Genomic DNA, 16,210 nt, shown 5'->3' with positions numbered 1-16,210 from the left:
CTTCCTTATGTGAACTATTTACCTGTCAGTACATAGATTCTTCTCTACCTTCGTTAGTGTTAGACCCTCAAATAGGCTTTCTTCTATAGCACACGCATCTAAGATTTTTTCCTTTAAAGGTTAAGTGAGTGCTCGCTTCGGCAGCACATATACTAAAATTGGAACGATACAGAGAAGATTAGCATGGCCCCTGCTGCGCAAGGATGACACGCAAATTCGTGAAGCGTTCCATATTTTTTAAAAAAATAAAAAAATAAAGGTTAAGTGAAATAAATGGGAAGGAGCGCTTTTTTTCTTTATTGTTGGGGAATGGAGAACTTCAAGTGTTCTAAGTTCTAGTTCAGATGACTAGGTGCATCGCTTATAGCCTTTTTTTTGTAAACTGCCTTGAGCTAAGAATAGTCTTCACATTTTTAGTGGGTTGTAAAAAATCAAAGAGGAAGACAATAGAGATTACATATGGCTTGCTAATTCGTTTCAGTCGTGTCCAACTCTTTGTGACTCTACGGACTGTAGCCCACCAGGCTCCTTTGTCCATGGGATTCTCCAGGCAAGAATACTGGTGTGGGTTGCCATGCCCTCCTCCAGGCGATCTTTCCAACCTAAGGATCAAACTCGCATCTCTTATGTCTCCTGCATTGGCAGGAGGTCTTTATTTACCACTAGCGCCACCTGGAAAGCCCACGTATGGCTTGCAAAGCCTAAAATACTTACTGTTCAGCCTTTTACAGAAAATATTTGCCTCTTCCCTGGTCTAGTCATTAAAACTCAGTTATGAGTAAATATATATGTGGAGGCTTGGCTGTAATCTCTTTCTCCTTTTGTCCTAATATGCCAGTTTCAAGATAGAATTTTAGTCAAATTACTTGAGTTATATTTTAATTCCTGATCCAAATCTGTCAGCATAAGAACTACTAGGTTCACTATAAACTGGCATTACAAAGTGTCAGGTAGTTGGTAAACTCTTTGTATTTTTTCAGATCTGCAATCAGGCTTTTACATTTTACAGATTCTGTTTTGAGTATCAGTGGGTAATTGAACATCCATCTCCTATTTGGTTTAATTTGGTTCTTTCAGATTTTATTCCTTGCCTTCCACCAAAACAGTCACCCTATACCACAATTGTTGTGACATCTTCATTTTTTCAAAAGTTTACCATGAACCGAAAGTGTGTAGAAACACTGCTTCTGAAATAGGAAACTGAGAGAATAGTGTTATACACTTAATGAAAGTGGAGTGGCAAGAGAAAATATTTTACACTTTTAACTGCTAATTTCCTAATTTCATTAGGAAAAACAGAAATGACATCTGTTTAAGCTCTGGTTAAATTAAACCTCTTTAAATTTCTTAAAATGGTAAGTTCATTCAGGTGATCGAATCTCAGATTCACTATAGTTTTACTAGTTAAATCATCACTTACCTAGATATAGCCTTATTGTCCTGTAATAGTTATCACTGTGGCCTTTGACAGAAATACTTTGTATTATTGTTGATGTGTTTGTGTTTTTGTTAAATAGGTTTATTGCTGACAATCAAATGAATCATGCCTGTATGCTGTTTGTAGAAAACTATGGACAGAAAATAATTAAGAAGAATTTATGTCGAAACTTCATGCTTCATCTAGTCAGCATGCATGACTTTAATCTTATTAGCATAATGTCAATAGATAAAGCTGTTACCAAGCTCCGTGAAATGCAACAAAAATTAGAAAAAGGAGAATCTGCTTCCCCTGCAAATGAAGAAGTCACTGAAGAACAAAATGGGACAGCAAATGGATTTAGTGAAATTAACTCAAAAGAGAAAGCTTTGGAAACAGATGGTGTCTCAGGGGTTTCAAAACAGAGCAAAAAACAAAAACTCTGAAAAGGCTTAACCCCACGTTATGGACAAACACTGAAATTTCATTCTAGGGAATTCAGCCTCTAGGAAGAGTTCTGTTTGTGTTTTTAATCATAGGTTCCAAACAGGCACTGTCAGATGAAGTAAATGATTTCAACAAGGATATTTTTAATCAGGGTTCTACTTCACTTCAGTATGCAGCATTAACCGCATATCAGTTTTATTGATGTCATTAAAATATTCTCAAGTTGGAGCATGAAAAGCAATACCTTAAAGTATTTTTAACTTCAAAAATTGTCTTATGAAATATACTGAATTGATAATCTAGAAATTATTTCATATTTATAATGTGTTGGGTTTTTTTTTTTTTTTTTGGCATTTGTGACTGGCTGTTTTTCTACTTTGTAATTGTGAGACATTTTCTTGGGGAGGGAAAATTAGAATGTGATTCCCTTTTTTAGAATCTGAAGATTTTTGTGAAATTATGTTGCAGTACTGTTTGCAATCAGACCTTAATCCTTGACTTTGAAATCATTTATCAATTTGGAGTGAAAAATTACTACATAAGGTATTTTACATTATGTGAGTTCATTTTACAATTTAAAAATAGCACTTCTTCATCTTACGCCTGTTTGAGAACATGTTAATTTTTCACATTTTTGTTGGTGAAATGTCAATGTTGGCTTCTAAGGTTACTGACCATCCATTTGTTTTTATGTGGATAATTTTAGTGCATTGCTCACCCAGTATATTTTTTTAAACTTGAACATTTTGCTGGTTTTTTTTTTTTTCTTCTTTCCCAATTAGGTAATCACATGGAAGATTCAGCTGTCCACATCTGTTCATTAGGATTGTAAACCAAGGGAAGAACGAGTTTAAGATTTTTAAGATGCCACTTGTGAGGGAGGAAATGTTCTATAAAAATGAACCAGAAAATGTTGTAACTTTTTTTTTTCTTTGCAAGGATGTCTTCGTAATGTATTTCATGATTAGAATATCCAATACAGATAAGCTGACTTGAATCGTTCTGAGCAATTTTGCCCTGTGTTATATGTGTCTCATGCACATATTTACAGTTGGATTTTCTCCAACAGAAAGTGGTTTCACTACTGGCACATTAACAAGCACCAATAGATTTTTAGTCCAACTCCAAGCACTGTGGTTGAGTAACATCACCTCAATTTTTTATTATCCTTAAAGATAATTGCATTTTCATATTCTTTATTTATAAAGGATCAATGCTGCTGTAAATACAGGTATTTTTAATTTTTTTAATTTCATTCCACCACCATCAGATGCAGTTCCCTATTTTGTTTAATGAAGGGATATATAAGCTTTCTAATGGTGTCTTCAGAAATTTATAAAATGTAAATACTGATTTGATTGGTCTTTAAGATGTGTTTAACTGTGAGGCTATTTAACTGATAGTGTGGATGTGATTTGTCATCCAGTATTAAGTTCCTAGTCATTGATTTTTTTTTTTTTTGTGTTGGAAAAAAAATAGGAAAGAGGGAAACTGCAGCTTTCATTACAGACTCCTTGATTGGTAAGCTCTCCAAATGATGAGTTACAGTAAACTCTGATTATGCCTCTGCATAGTGGATTTCGAGCATTTCTCTCGGGCTTTAATTTGCTAAAGCTGTGCACATATGTAAAAAAAAAAAAAATAGATTATTTTAGGGGAGATGTAGGTGTAGAATTATTGCTTATGTCATTTCTTAAGCAGTTATGCTCTTAATGCTTAAAAGAAGGCTAGCATTGTTTGCACAAAAAGTTGGTGATTCCCTCCCCCAAATAGTAATGAAATTACTTCTGTTGAGTAAACTTTTTATGTCATCTTATAATAAAAGCTGAAAAAATCCCTTTGTTTCTATTTATAAAAAAAAAAAGCTTTTCTATATGTACCCTTGATAAGAGATTTTGAAGAAATCATGTAAGATGATAAAGCATTTGAATGGTACAGTAGATGTAAAAAAAAAATTCAGTTTAAAAGAACGTTTGTTTTTACATTAAATGTTTATTTGAAATCAAATGATTTTGTACATAAAGTTCAATAATATAAAAGATGCATTGTTTTGTTTTTTTCTTACATTATGCATTGTTAATACACACAAAAAAATTTTGGCTTGGCTAGGATAGGAAATATCCAAAAAAGTATATCCATCAGAGCAAATAAGTTGAGAAGATGTGAAATCCTGCTTTTAGTTCTAGTAATAACAGTTGCAACTAGTATGTTATACTGTCACATAAAAGATATTTTAAAATTTATAGTCTAGGGTAATGTCAATATTAATTGCCCTAAGGCTGATTCACCTTTGGTTTTTTCATTTTCTTTTGAATGAAAAGGAATTTATGTTGGCTTTCAAAAAACCATATAGTGAGACACAAATAATAATTATATAATAAAATAATATATTCTGTGAGGTCAGTAGTTGAAATTAATTTAGAAGAATTGAAGAAAATGTTCCTGAAGTGTTGACGGTTCCACTGTGCTTGGTTTATTTACAGGAAATAGCTTGCCTGTACACATGTATGTGCTTTGAGCTGAGAGCCTCTGGTTCCAAAGCTCACTCTGTTTCTTTAAACACCTGCTTCCTTTTCATTAGACTCCTGAGTCAGTCTCACTGGCCTTACTAGTGACTCATGGTCTTCTTTGGTGTTCATATATTTGTTACATAAACTGAAAGCCTTATATGCCATGCTAACTAAGCATTTGGATTTCAGGCAATAAGAAGTATTTGGAGATTTACTGCACAGACATGACACAAACCAGTCTGTGTCATAGGTGAGCTGTGGTTCCAAGAATCTGGGAGGGGAGAAGCTTTCCACAGGGAGAAGCACAGGGATGCTGCGGGAGTCCTCCAGGTGAGATACCCGACTAAATAATAGAACTCTGCCCATTGTGAAATAAGTGCCCAAGAAGAAATCATGGTGTTTCAGTATGAAAAAATTAATCAGCAGTGACAAAGCCAAGGAAGAAGAGTTTCATAAAGGAAGCCGTCCTGTAACAGAAAATGAGTTTAAGACAGCAACTTCAAGGGTAAAGTAACAGAAAACAGGTTTGAGGAGTTTAATGTTAATAAATGGAAAATGAGTCGGAAAAGTTTTATCATGAATATGCGGGAAATGGGGCCATTGAAAGAGGAAAACAGGCAGAGAGACTGGGGAGAGTGGATAGGAAGGTCGAGCCTGCAGACTATGGAAGACACAGAGAAGACCAAAGATACACATGACCAGAAAAGGAAAGGAGATCAGGAACACAGGTGGATTCAGCTTGCTAAAGATGAAAGACTGCTGATAATACTGTTGGGTAAAAAACGGCGAAGTGGGTACTCATGACATTTCTGGTGGGGAAATAAGTTAGTACAACCTCTACAGAGAGTAATTTGGTACTTTCCATTAAAATCATAATGCGTTTAACCTTTGCCCCAACAATTTCATCTTCAGGAATTTAATCCGACAGATAAACTGGGGCACATGTAAATTGACAAACTGTGACCACTGTTGAGCAGATTAGAAAGGTACAGAAGTTTCTAGAATACTTTCATTTTAAACAAAATTTTTAAAGAATATGTAACCAATATTTGCTTGGTTGAAGAAGATGACAAAATGGATACACAAAAGCAACTGCTGTCAGGGAAGATGGCTGGGTGAAAGGACAGGTAGGAAGGAGGCTGTTCACTGCAGTTTTTAAATGTACTGCCTGTTTTCTGTAGTTCTTATATTTTAAAAACTAGAAAAAAACAGGAAGAGGGATGGTTTCTTACTGAGAACCAGGTATAATGGATAAGTTAACAAAGATATGGAACACAGTCAATTGGTATTAAGTAAAACAGGCGCTGTAAAAAATAGTCTGAACACTGTATTTGTATTTTTTGTTAATCTAAATAGTATGTTGCTCCAAGGAAAGCAGAGATACATGTTTTATTAACTATACCAGTACCATATTAAAATGGACCATTGATGGGTCCCAGTTGTTGGCTGTAGATCACAACAAACTGGAAAATTCTTAAAGAGACAGGAATACCAGACCACCTGACCTGCCTCCTGAGAAATCTGTATGCAGGTCAACAAGTAACAGAACTGGACATGGAACAACAGATTGGTTCCAGATGGGGAAAGGAGTATGTCAAGACTGTATATTGTCACCCTGCTTATTTAACTTACATGCAGAGTACATCATGCAAAATGCTGAGCTGGATGAAGCATAGGCTGGATTCAAGATTGCCAGGAGAAATGTCAATAACCTCAGATACACAGATGACACCACCCTTATGGCAGAAAGTGAAGAATTAAAGAGCCTCTTGATGAAAGAGGAGAGTGAAAAAGTTGGCTTAAAACTCAACATTCAGAAAACTGAGATCATGGCATCTGGTCCTATCACTTCATGGCAAATAGATGGGGAAACAACTTTAATTTGGGGGGGGCTCCAAAATCACTGCAGATGGTGACTGCAGCCATGAAATGAAAAGACACTTGCTCCTTGGAAGAAAAGTTAGGGCCAACTAGACAGCATATTAAAAAGCAGAGACATCATTTACCAACAAAGGTCTGTCTAGTCAAAGCATGCTTTTTCCAGTAGTCATGTACGGATGTGAAAGTTGGACTATAAAGAAAGCTGAGAGCTGAAGAATGGATGCTTTTGGACTGTGGTGTTGGAGAAGACTCTTGAGAGTCCCTTGAACTGCAAGGAGATCCAACTGGTCCATCCTAAAGGAGATCAGGCCTGAATATTCATTGGAAGGACTGATGCTGAAGCTAAACAATATTTTGACCACCTGATTGTGAAGAACTGACTCACTGGAAAAGACCCTGATGCTGGGAAAGATTGAAGGCTGGAGGAGAAGGGGACGACAGAGGATGAGATGGTTGGATGGCATCACCGATGTGATGGAAACATGAGTTTGAGTAAACTCCAGGAGTTGGTGATGGACAGGGAAGCCCGGTGTGCTGCATTTCATGGGGTCACAACTGAACAACTGAACTGAGTTGTTGACAGCAGAAAAATCATACACTTTTCCTCCCTGATTGGAATTCACTATCTTTTCAGTCTTACTCTCTCATGTATGCAGTCTCCCCTCCAACCAGGTAGGGTATCAGAGTACAGCATGGTACACACCATGCACCCTGGTGTTCTCCATACACAGTCTACAATCCAATTTCTGGAGCACCTTCCGTTTCTATGTACTATTTGTACAAGTGTAAGATTGGTTTTTATACAGAAGTAAAAATTCACTCAAGTATAAGACAAGATTGTTATTTAAATGTCACATGGATGAATCACATTATAAAGCTGGTTTTAGAGAACAGAGTGTGTATCTCCTAAACTACTGTATTTAATCTGTTGTCTTTTCCCATTTCTGACTACTATCCTATCCACCCACATGGCAAAGCTTCAACCAGTGGTCACCTACAGGTGCACCATCTCCTGGAATCATATTTCTGTCCATGTTACTCCATCCTTTTTCAGAACCCAAATAGCTTCCACCTGCTCTGCTAGCACACTCCCACTCCAGTTGTCCTGTAATTTGTCTGTGGATGTGTGCTGGGACTTGTCCCAAGCACTGGGAATGAGTTGAGTAAGACTCATGTTTCAGGGATTCTCCCAGTTCTCATGGATCAAAACTAAAGTCACTTCTTTCTCCTATCCCTAAACGAGCATGCATCTCTTTGCTAGACTTATTGCTCATTACTCCAGAGAAGCAGCGATGAAGCTACACAGGTCACAGAATGAAAGCTTTTTTCTATTTTGAGACAAATGTATGAATCACCTAGAACAAGAGCCTAGAATGTAACAGGAATCCAACAAATCTTAGCTCCTTTCTTCACTAATTCAACTAAGATTTTCTTCTGAGTGGATTCTGTCCAAATGACCCCTACTTCTCTTATTTGGGAAGCAGGGAGCTGGCTCTTCTGTGAGGCCCTGAAGGGAAAGGACCATGGTTGCCATGCCATTAGTTAGGCTCACGGAGCCTTCTTTATTCCTTAAATACTTCTTGGGCACCTATAATGGCCTTTGCCTTAGTTAAGTGTGAGGCTACAAAGATGAAGAAGGCAGACCCTCATGAATGCCAGAGAGGGTGACATTTGTTCATGTTTTAGTAAGCCAAGATAGTAAGCTAAATGTCTTATCTCAAATTGGTGCCCCAGGGACATAAGGCAGTGTGGACACAGAGGAGCATGGCAGAAGCACTGAGAGTCCGCAGGCCTGGATTTGAATGCCAACTCCAGGGCCTTTGCAGCTCCAAAACTCAATTACTTGACCACACTGAGTTTGTTTCTTCAAATGTAAAATGGGATCAAAATCCCTGCTTCAATAGGATGGGAGGTGGGAGGGAGGGATTCAAGAGGGAGGGGACATACGTATACCCACGGCTGATTCATGCTGATCTATGGCAGAAACCAACACAATATTGGAAAGCAATTATCCTCCAATTAAAAATACATTTAAAATAACTATGGCAATAGACAAAAAAAGTGCCTCCTTCAACAGGGGATCTGGACAGTAATCTGCTCTTGGTTAACATCTATCACTATTTCCTTCCCTACAACCTTACAGTTTTGTCAACATCAATCCTCAGCTCCCACCTCTAAGGAAAAATAACATGCTTGCTCCTTTCACAAGCTATATATTTTAAGATCCTGGAGAAGTCTCCTGAGATTACATTAACAAAGTCTTAATTCTCTACAAAACTGCAAGCTTTCTAACACTGCCTTAGGTAAGACTAATGAAGTGACAGGTCACTTTTCATTTAATCAACATTAAATTCCATGAAAGAAAGGCTTTTGTGAGAGATTAGTTTTATTTTGCTGAATATGGTTTTTTGTCTTATAAGAAAAGTACTGTTCTTAGTTCATAAGTACTTATCAGATACCCACATATCAGGAAATGTTGGGTAGGAAGTACATCCCAGACTTTGGATTTCATAGACCAGTAATAAATATTCAAAAACTTTTTGACATTTTGTCAGATAGGATTTACAAACAAACCCAGCAAACCTGATGTCTACTGTCACTTTAATTTTACAGAAGGACACAGTATAGAAAGAGCAAGAAACTTAAATTTCAGAATAAAGAATAGTCTTCCAAAGAGAACAAATTTAGATTTACCAAAAAAAATCACCATGGAGACTGTACTTTTAGTTACTTTGGAGTGGTTACTCCCAAACCTGCCTTCATAATAATTAATTTCATTTCTTAAAAAAAAAAGTGAGCTCCACTAATACCAATTGAATCAGAATTTCTGCTATTTTTAAAAGCTCTCCAGGAAATTCTAATGTGAGGCCAGGGTTGAGAATAACTTGCTATAGAAAATACAAAAACTCAAGGAATTTATAATCTAGTGGGTTTAAAGCGGGTATTAGAAACTCATATCCCTACAGGCTCAGCTGTCAAATGAGCTACATAGCTGAGTGTTATACCAAAAACAAACTAGGAAGACAACAGAGCAGGGGTCCCCAGCCTCTGGGACCTAATACATGATGATCTGAGGTGCAGCTGGTGGAATAATAGAAATAAAGTGCACAAAAAATATAACATGCTTAAATCATCCCAAAACCACTGCTCCCGACAGTCCGTGAAAAATTGTTTTCCATGAAACCAGTCCCTGATGCCAAAAAGGTAGGGGACCGCTGGAATAAAGAGTCTTCCAAAGAGGAGGACTATAGTCTTCCAAAGAGGAAAAACATACAACATACAAATGAACAGGCATCAGGAAGGCATTAGTTTTCCTGGGAGACCACAGAACGGTGCATTCAAATTCTGAGAGGGAATGATCGCCAACCTAGAATTCTTAATGAGTCACAGTCAAAGGTAGGATTGAATAAAGAGATTTTCAGCTTTCTATCTCAAAAAATTTACCTCTTGGGCACCCTTTCACAGCAAATGAAGGAAGTGCTCCACTAAGGTTAAGGAATAATCCAAGAGAGAGAAAGACACAGGACACCGATTAGAGCTGAACAAACTGTCCGTTCTGGCACTGGTTGATTCACACACGTGTGAAAAGTTCTGAACCTGTTTAGGAGATAACTCAGTGAGTGCGTTCCTGTCAACAGTTGTCACAATAGTTTGTTGTCAATAACTGAATAAATTTCACTTCTTGAACTAAATCTTTCATATTTAACTGAGGAGCTAGATGCTTACTCTGTTCCCCTCTACAGGGAAAGCCCTCCGAAGAGATGTATTTACTCTTCATCCCTACTTACTCTTTTATTTTTGTTTTGATATTAAAATCTATTATATAGCTTCAGAATTTATGCTTCTGAGAAGATGGAGTAGCATAATTTCCCCACTCCTCCTGCTGAGAAAAACTAAAAACTATGGGAAAAAATATAATAAAACAAACATAAGAAGACTGACAGATGACCAAGGTACCTCAAAACTCAAGGAACTCCATACTGTGCATTCTTAAGGTTTTCGTCTTGTGTATCCCAAACTTGGGGGCAAAAGATGCCGGCAACATGGAAATGCCGACAGACAAAAAGCCCCAACAAAAACCTGCTCTCTGCAGCCAAGGGACCAGGAAAGGGGCAGCCTAGCAAGACAAACTGATGACCAACAACCACTCCACTCCAGCCAGACACCATCATCCGTGTTGAATGGTGGTGGCCCACAAAAAGACATGTCCACATCAGAACCTATGACAGCAATTTTATTTGGAAAAAGGGTCTTTGCAGCTATAAGTAAATTAAAGACTTGGAGATGAGATCATCCTGGTTTATTTGAATGGGTACTAAATCCAAGACAAATTTCCTTGTAAGAGACAAAAGGAGGGAATTCCCTCGAGGTCCGGTGGTTAGGACTTGGTGCTTTCACTGCCATGGGCCTGGGTTCATTCCCTGGTCGGGGAACTAAGATCCTGCAAGCTTCACAGGGCAGTTGGAAAAAAAAAAAAAGCCCAAGGGAGAAGGCCATGGGAAGACAGAGACAGAGACTGGAGTTACGCAGTAATAAGTCAAGGAATGCCTGTGGCCACCAGAAGCTCCAAGGATTCTCCCCTAGACCCTCTGGAAGGAGTACAGCCTTGCCAATATATATGTTATATATGTGTACATAGCTTATTTATTACCATTATATATATATACACACACACTTAAAAGCGAAGATGACTTTTCTCCCTCTACTTAAAAGATTAAATCTGAATTAATTAAATCTCATGAAAGAAAAAAAAATACACACACATACCTTTTACTTTTTTATTTTTGTTTCAGATAGCTGGACGAGGCATCTACATTCTAGCACATCTTCTTAATCACTAAACAAGTAAAAAACAGCTTACTTATATAAAAAGGCAACGGGAAAAGGTCATGATTGTCTAATAGGGAACTGGAATCCCCCAATAAATTATCTTACAAAAATATCAAACTTGCTTTTCCACTTTTCTACTCTTAAAAATGGAAAAAAAAAAATTCACATTAAAGAGAAAAGATCTTAGGCTGGTAAATAGCAAGTTAAGATAATCATGTTTACATCCAAGTCCTTCAAATAAATATTTTAAACAAATTTGTTTCCCAAAAAATAGGTCAAGTATTTAGCCTACACTTGTTTGGTCCACTAAAAGACCAATTCATGAACTGGACTGCAACTCAGACCCTACCAAGAGCGACACGCAAGTCACTGAGGCTGGATGTGCACTGGTGCATATTTCATACATGGGACATAGCTATTAATAACACTGCTGTGCATACTACTTCTGTAAGTAGTTTTACCCTGTAAAGCCCCTCAAACCTATTGGGAATGGGACTGCAAGGAAAGAACAAAAGAAAACACTTTGCCTGTTGTAGACATTTGCTCAGTAATTTTTAAAACTTATCACACTTTTGGGACTTAAAGATTACTGAACATGAGATAAAATTCAATACTGCTTACAAATCCCTGAAGATGAAGAGCATATTCAACACTCCTGTGGGGAACACACAAGAGAGTGTACGTTACAGCGCACATTATGGCATATTCTACCTGGTCTATTCCTGGCTTTTCATTCTAAAGTCTTAAATGGCCTTGGATCTTTAAAAGATGGAGACTTAGTAAAAAATGATGTTATGTTGCATTTTTCTGTTCTTACAACCAACTTTAGAAGTACACTGGAAGGGTTTCATAAGGCTTTCTGTATCTCCTCATACTTTAAAAGCCAATTTGATTTTTATGGTGATGTCATATTCCAATTAACACTATACTACAAAATAAAATGGACTGCATTGCAATGGTTTCGTCCACCATATTCACGCCTCTTATTGCTGAGATAGTCCAAAAGAAATCCTGTAAATAATTTCTGTTTCCAATGGCTTAACTGAGAGATGAATCTAACCATTCTTTAAACCAATGACAACTGGGCTGAGAGGAAAGCTATGTGAAACCCCTGCATACCCAAAGCCAATCATCGGAAAACCTAGAACACCAACACTTTCCACCCAGGATAGAAAAATGAGCATCCAAAGTAAAGAGAACCACAAGACTGATCGAGTAACCAATCAAACACCACTTCTCTGTTATTTGAGCTAATAGTCACTCGAAGCTTGAAGTTTCCGCCTTCGTTATTATTGGTGGATCCTAGAGTCACAGCTTCAATGTCAAATGTGACAGTGGACCCAGAAGTAACTGCGGGCAACTGATTAGTCATTTCTTTTCCATTTACAAAAACTGCACCTAAAATGTTAAGGTAAAGAGTCATTCACATGTGAGCAACAACTAAGAATGTAAACAAGATGCTAGATTATTGGTAATGAAGCTAATTTCCTAATTAAAGAAAACATTTTGGAATGCCAACTGGTCAAAGATAATGCAGTTAAATACGTTCACTAACCCCCACATGCCCCAGGCAGAAGCAAAAGCAAAAGTTAAAGCTTTAATAACGTTTTAGGCTTCTGGTCCAGGGCTCCACTCTTAAAATAGAGACCATGAGTTTCCCACGCAGACGGCATCTCCCTTATAAAACTACTTCCTGTGGAACAGCAGGACTGTTTCATGTGGAATAAATACGGATCCTGTCTACCGACTGTTTGACCCACACCATAAAATATTAATACATCTTGGTAGTGATCTTTAAGTGTGATCACTGTGAAGTAAGGACCAAAGAACACTACAGATGTAAACTCGCCTCATTTCCCTAACCTATGCTGAATTTATCTTCTCTATGTTGACTTCAGATGACTTAGGCACACGGAATCCAGAAGTAAACCGCCTGGCAAAACATCTCAGCTCAATGACCTCCAGACTAAGTGATTTTATGCCAGCTACTTAAGCCACAGCTTCTCTCTCCTTATCTACTGTGTGCTGTGCGTGCTCCTTTCCAACTCTTTGCGACGGTCCACCAGGCTTCTCTGTCCATGGAATTTCCCAGGCAAGAATACTTGGAGTGGGCTGCCATTTCCGCCTCCAGGGGATCTTCCCAACCCAGGGATCGAACCCTCGTCTCCTGCATTGTCAGGCAGATTCTTTACCACAGAGCCACTTAGGAAGCCCTTTCATCAACTGTAAAATGGATATAATGCTACTCCTCACTTCAAAAAGGTGTTAAAGATTAAGGTATTATTTTTAAAGGGTATAGAATAATACCTGGTACAAAGCAGTCACATAGATATGTCATTAAGACCTAAATTTTCATCTTCTGGTATAAACGTGTCAGACTGATTCAAATCTTATTATAGTAAATCATACATTTCAAAGAGAACGGCAGTTATTTCCTCCTTACTTACCATTTGTACTAATGCATACTGCTTGATCCCTCTGCAGGGAGTCATATCCATTCTGTTTTTCTGCACACACTCCTATGCTGTCTCTTCTGTCTGGTTGTCCCACAGTTTCAACTCTGTCAACGGGGCAGAAAAGTCTTTTAAATATTTTTTTTAATGTGATCTCTACTAGTTGCTAAGCTTAACAGGAGCTATCTCATCACGATTACTCTTAAGAATAGCTAACAATGATTTGAAAGTGAAAAGTGAAAGTGAAGTCGCTCAGTTGTGTCCGCCTCTTTGCAGCCCTGTGGACTGTAGCCTATCAGGCTCCTCCGTCCATGGGATTTTCCAGGCAAGAGTACTGGAGTGGGGTGCCATTTCTTTCTAGCACTTCTTAAATTCCAGGTCCTGTTCTGACAACTTTGTGTCTGTACATCTTATCCATAAATCTTCTCATTCAATTCATGTAACAATCCATGATGTAGGCACTGTTATTATCATACCCAGTTTATACATAAGTAAACTCAGGCACAAAAGAAAAAATAAGGTTTAAAAAAAAGGGAAAATAAACTGATCTGATCACCGAGCTGAGTGGTGGAGCTAGGACACGAACTCAGGCATTCTGACTTCAGAGTCCACATTACCTGTTTATGGCTATGACAGCACATTTCTGTTCTATGTTCTGGTTCTAGACATGTAGAAAACGTTCATATTTGCCATTATAATGAATGTGATCATCACTTAAACTTTTAATAGGAGAGTCTATACAATGACTACTGTTTACCAAGCATTTAAAAATAGACATTATCCCCCCCTTTTTTTTTTTAATCCCTCTTTTAAAACACGATAATATGGTTATGGACATATTCTGGCTGGAGAACTTCATATAGTAAGTTGAAGCGTTTCCTTTTTTGTTTAAGTCTCAAACAATACGTCATCATGTACTGAGATATAAAGGTCAACCCACATCCCGATGACCAGGGACATCTTTCTCTCCATTCCAGAAAGCTAGACTTTTCAAGGACAGAAAAAAGAAAACTGAGCAAGGGGCAGCACGTAGCTTTTAAGGGAAGATGTGCTTATTGATACTCAGCGTGGCCTCAAGATGTCTTTCCTTGTAAAGTGGCAAACATGGGAGTCCATAATAAACACATGGGTGGGCTTCTGAAGTCATTTCAGTTCTAAACCAGCAGTATAAAAAAGGAGAATGACACCAGCCATACGACAGCATAGTTAAGTCCTAGGACTCATTCTACCATAGGGACACACACTTTCTAAATGATATATAGACCAAAATACCTTTAGGAGATTTCCAGAATTCAGTTAAAAAGTCCCAAAGGAGCACAAAGCTGAGAATAGCTGCACTGAAGTGGGTAAGAAGAGTAATTTCACTTGCCTCATGCCAACCCCTCTTCCAAGCTTCCATAGCTCGGTACCAGGCAAGAACAGCCCAGCTCCTAACTTTTCCTTCAGAAGAGACACAGAGGAGTGGAGTGTGCATCCAGCATTCCAGCTCCTTGGAGGGCCTCCCAGAGGACTGGTTTCTGTCATGCCTCATTTGGGGCACCGAAGGAACTGGCATAACATGGATGCCTGAATGCTGCCAAGCCCAAAGAAAAGTGAGGAGTGGCAGCCTGCAGCCAGTGCTGCAGGGAGGCAGAAGAGGGAGGCTTCCTTCTGCTGTGCTATCTTTTCACAGGACAGCTCAAGGGAATGGTATCTGTCTCATTCCCTTGTCGGGAGCCAGCATACTCTGGATGTCTGGGGGCCACTGGGTCCAAGAGAGTGAAGGCACCCTGCGGCTGCAAAACTTGCAGTACCAGAAACTGGCACCAGAGGGAGCAAGAGATTAGCAGCTCCTGAAAAGCCAGCAAGGCTCTAATTGAGAAACTGCACACACAAACAAGGAAGTCCATTTACCAGAAAGATAGAACAATTATAAATACATACGCACCCAACATCAGAGCACTTAAATATATGCATCAAAAAATTACAGAACTGATGGGAAAAACAGTTACACAATAATAGAAGGAGATTTCAATACTCTACTTCAATTGTGGATAGACCATCCAGATCAATAAGGAGTAGGGGATCTGAACACCATAAATGATATGGACATTCCTCCCAAAAGAAGTAGAATATACATTCTTCTCAAGCACACAAGGAATGTTCTCCAGGATACAGCACATGGGAGGTCACAAAATAAGTGTACCAAATTCAGGAAGACTGAAATTACACCATGTTTATTTTCTGACCACAACGGAATGAAACTATAAATTAATGGCAGGAGGGAAACTAGAAAGCTCACGAATATGTGGAAATTAACCAACTTTTGAACAGCCAATGGATCAAAGACAAAATCAAAAAGAGAACTAGAAAATGTCCTGATACAAATGAAAACAAAACCAAAACATACCAAAATGTATAGGATGCGGCAAAAGCACTGAAGAGCAAAGTTTACAGACACAAACACAGACATCTAGAAAGATACCAGGGACTTCCCTGCTGGCTCAGTGGCTAAAGCCCCTCGCTTCCAGTGCAGGGGACATGGGCTCGATCTCTGGTCAGGGTACTAACACCACACATGCCATGTGGGGGCAACCAAAAAGAGCTTTTTTTTTTTTTTAATCCAATTTTCAAAAAATTTAAGTAAGTAAAAAAATTTTTTAATATCAGAAAACAACTTATACCTCAAGGAA

General features: G+C 38.2%; 2 protein-coding genes and 1 non-coding gene across 6 annotated transcripts in view; 2 read left to right on the top strand and 1 right to left on the bottom strand.

Annotated features, from left to right (window-relative positions):
- The window catches only part of SUZ12 (SUZ12 polycomb repressive complex 2 subunit), a 38,136-nt gene extending 34,233 nt beyond the window's left edge, over positions 1-3,903 (top strand). For both annotated transcript variants that reach the window (XM_061142844.1, XM_061142843.1), the window contains one exon: positions 1,518-3,903. In XM_061142844.1, coding sequence (XP_060998827.1) covers positions 1,518-1,863 — 346 coding nt within the window. In that variant the 3' untranslated portion in view covers positions 1,864-3,903. The remainder of the gene's footprint in view (positions 1-1,517) is intronic.
- CRLF3 (cytokine receptor like factor 3) overlaps positions 1-16,210 on the bottom strand; it is a 60,411-nt gene that overhangs the window by 7,755 nt on the left and 36,446 nt on the right. The window contains exons 7-9 of one of the 3 annotated variants that reach the window (XR_009692937.1): positions 13,533-13,645; positions 11,023-12,483; positions 3,837-9,852 (exon numbers count right to left, since the gene is read on the bottom strand). Coding sequence is in view for 1 of the 3 variants with exons in the window: in XM_061142845.1 (XP_060998828.1) it covers positions 12,227-12,483; positions 13,533-13,645 (370 nt within the window). In the remaining 2 variants the exon portion in view is untranslated. Of the gene's footprint in view, positions 1-3,836; positions 9,853-11,019; positions 12,484-13,532; positions 13,646-16,210 lie in introns of those variants that run through there. The other 2 variants (XR_009692936.1, XM_061142845.1) reach the window with 2 other exon arrangements.
- Positions 129-238, top strand: LOC133058062 (U6 spliceosomal RNA). The gene has a single exon (XR_009693186.1). It is a non-coding gene; the product is annotated as a U6 spliceosomal RNA (small nuclear RNA).

Source organism: Dama dama, chromosome 5, assembly GCF_033118175.1.
Source record: "Dama dama isolate Ldn47 chromosome 5, ASM3311817v1, whole genome shotgun sequence".
Lineage (NCBI taxonomy): Eukaryota > Metazoa > Chordata > Mammalia > Artiodactyla > Cervidae > Dama > Dama dama.
Note: the sequence above shows the minus strand (reverse complement) of the source record. Positions and strands in the feature narration are given on the sequence as shown.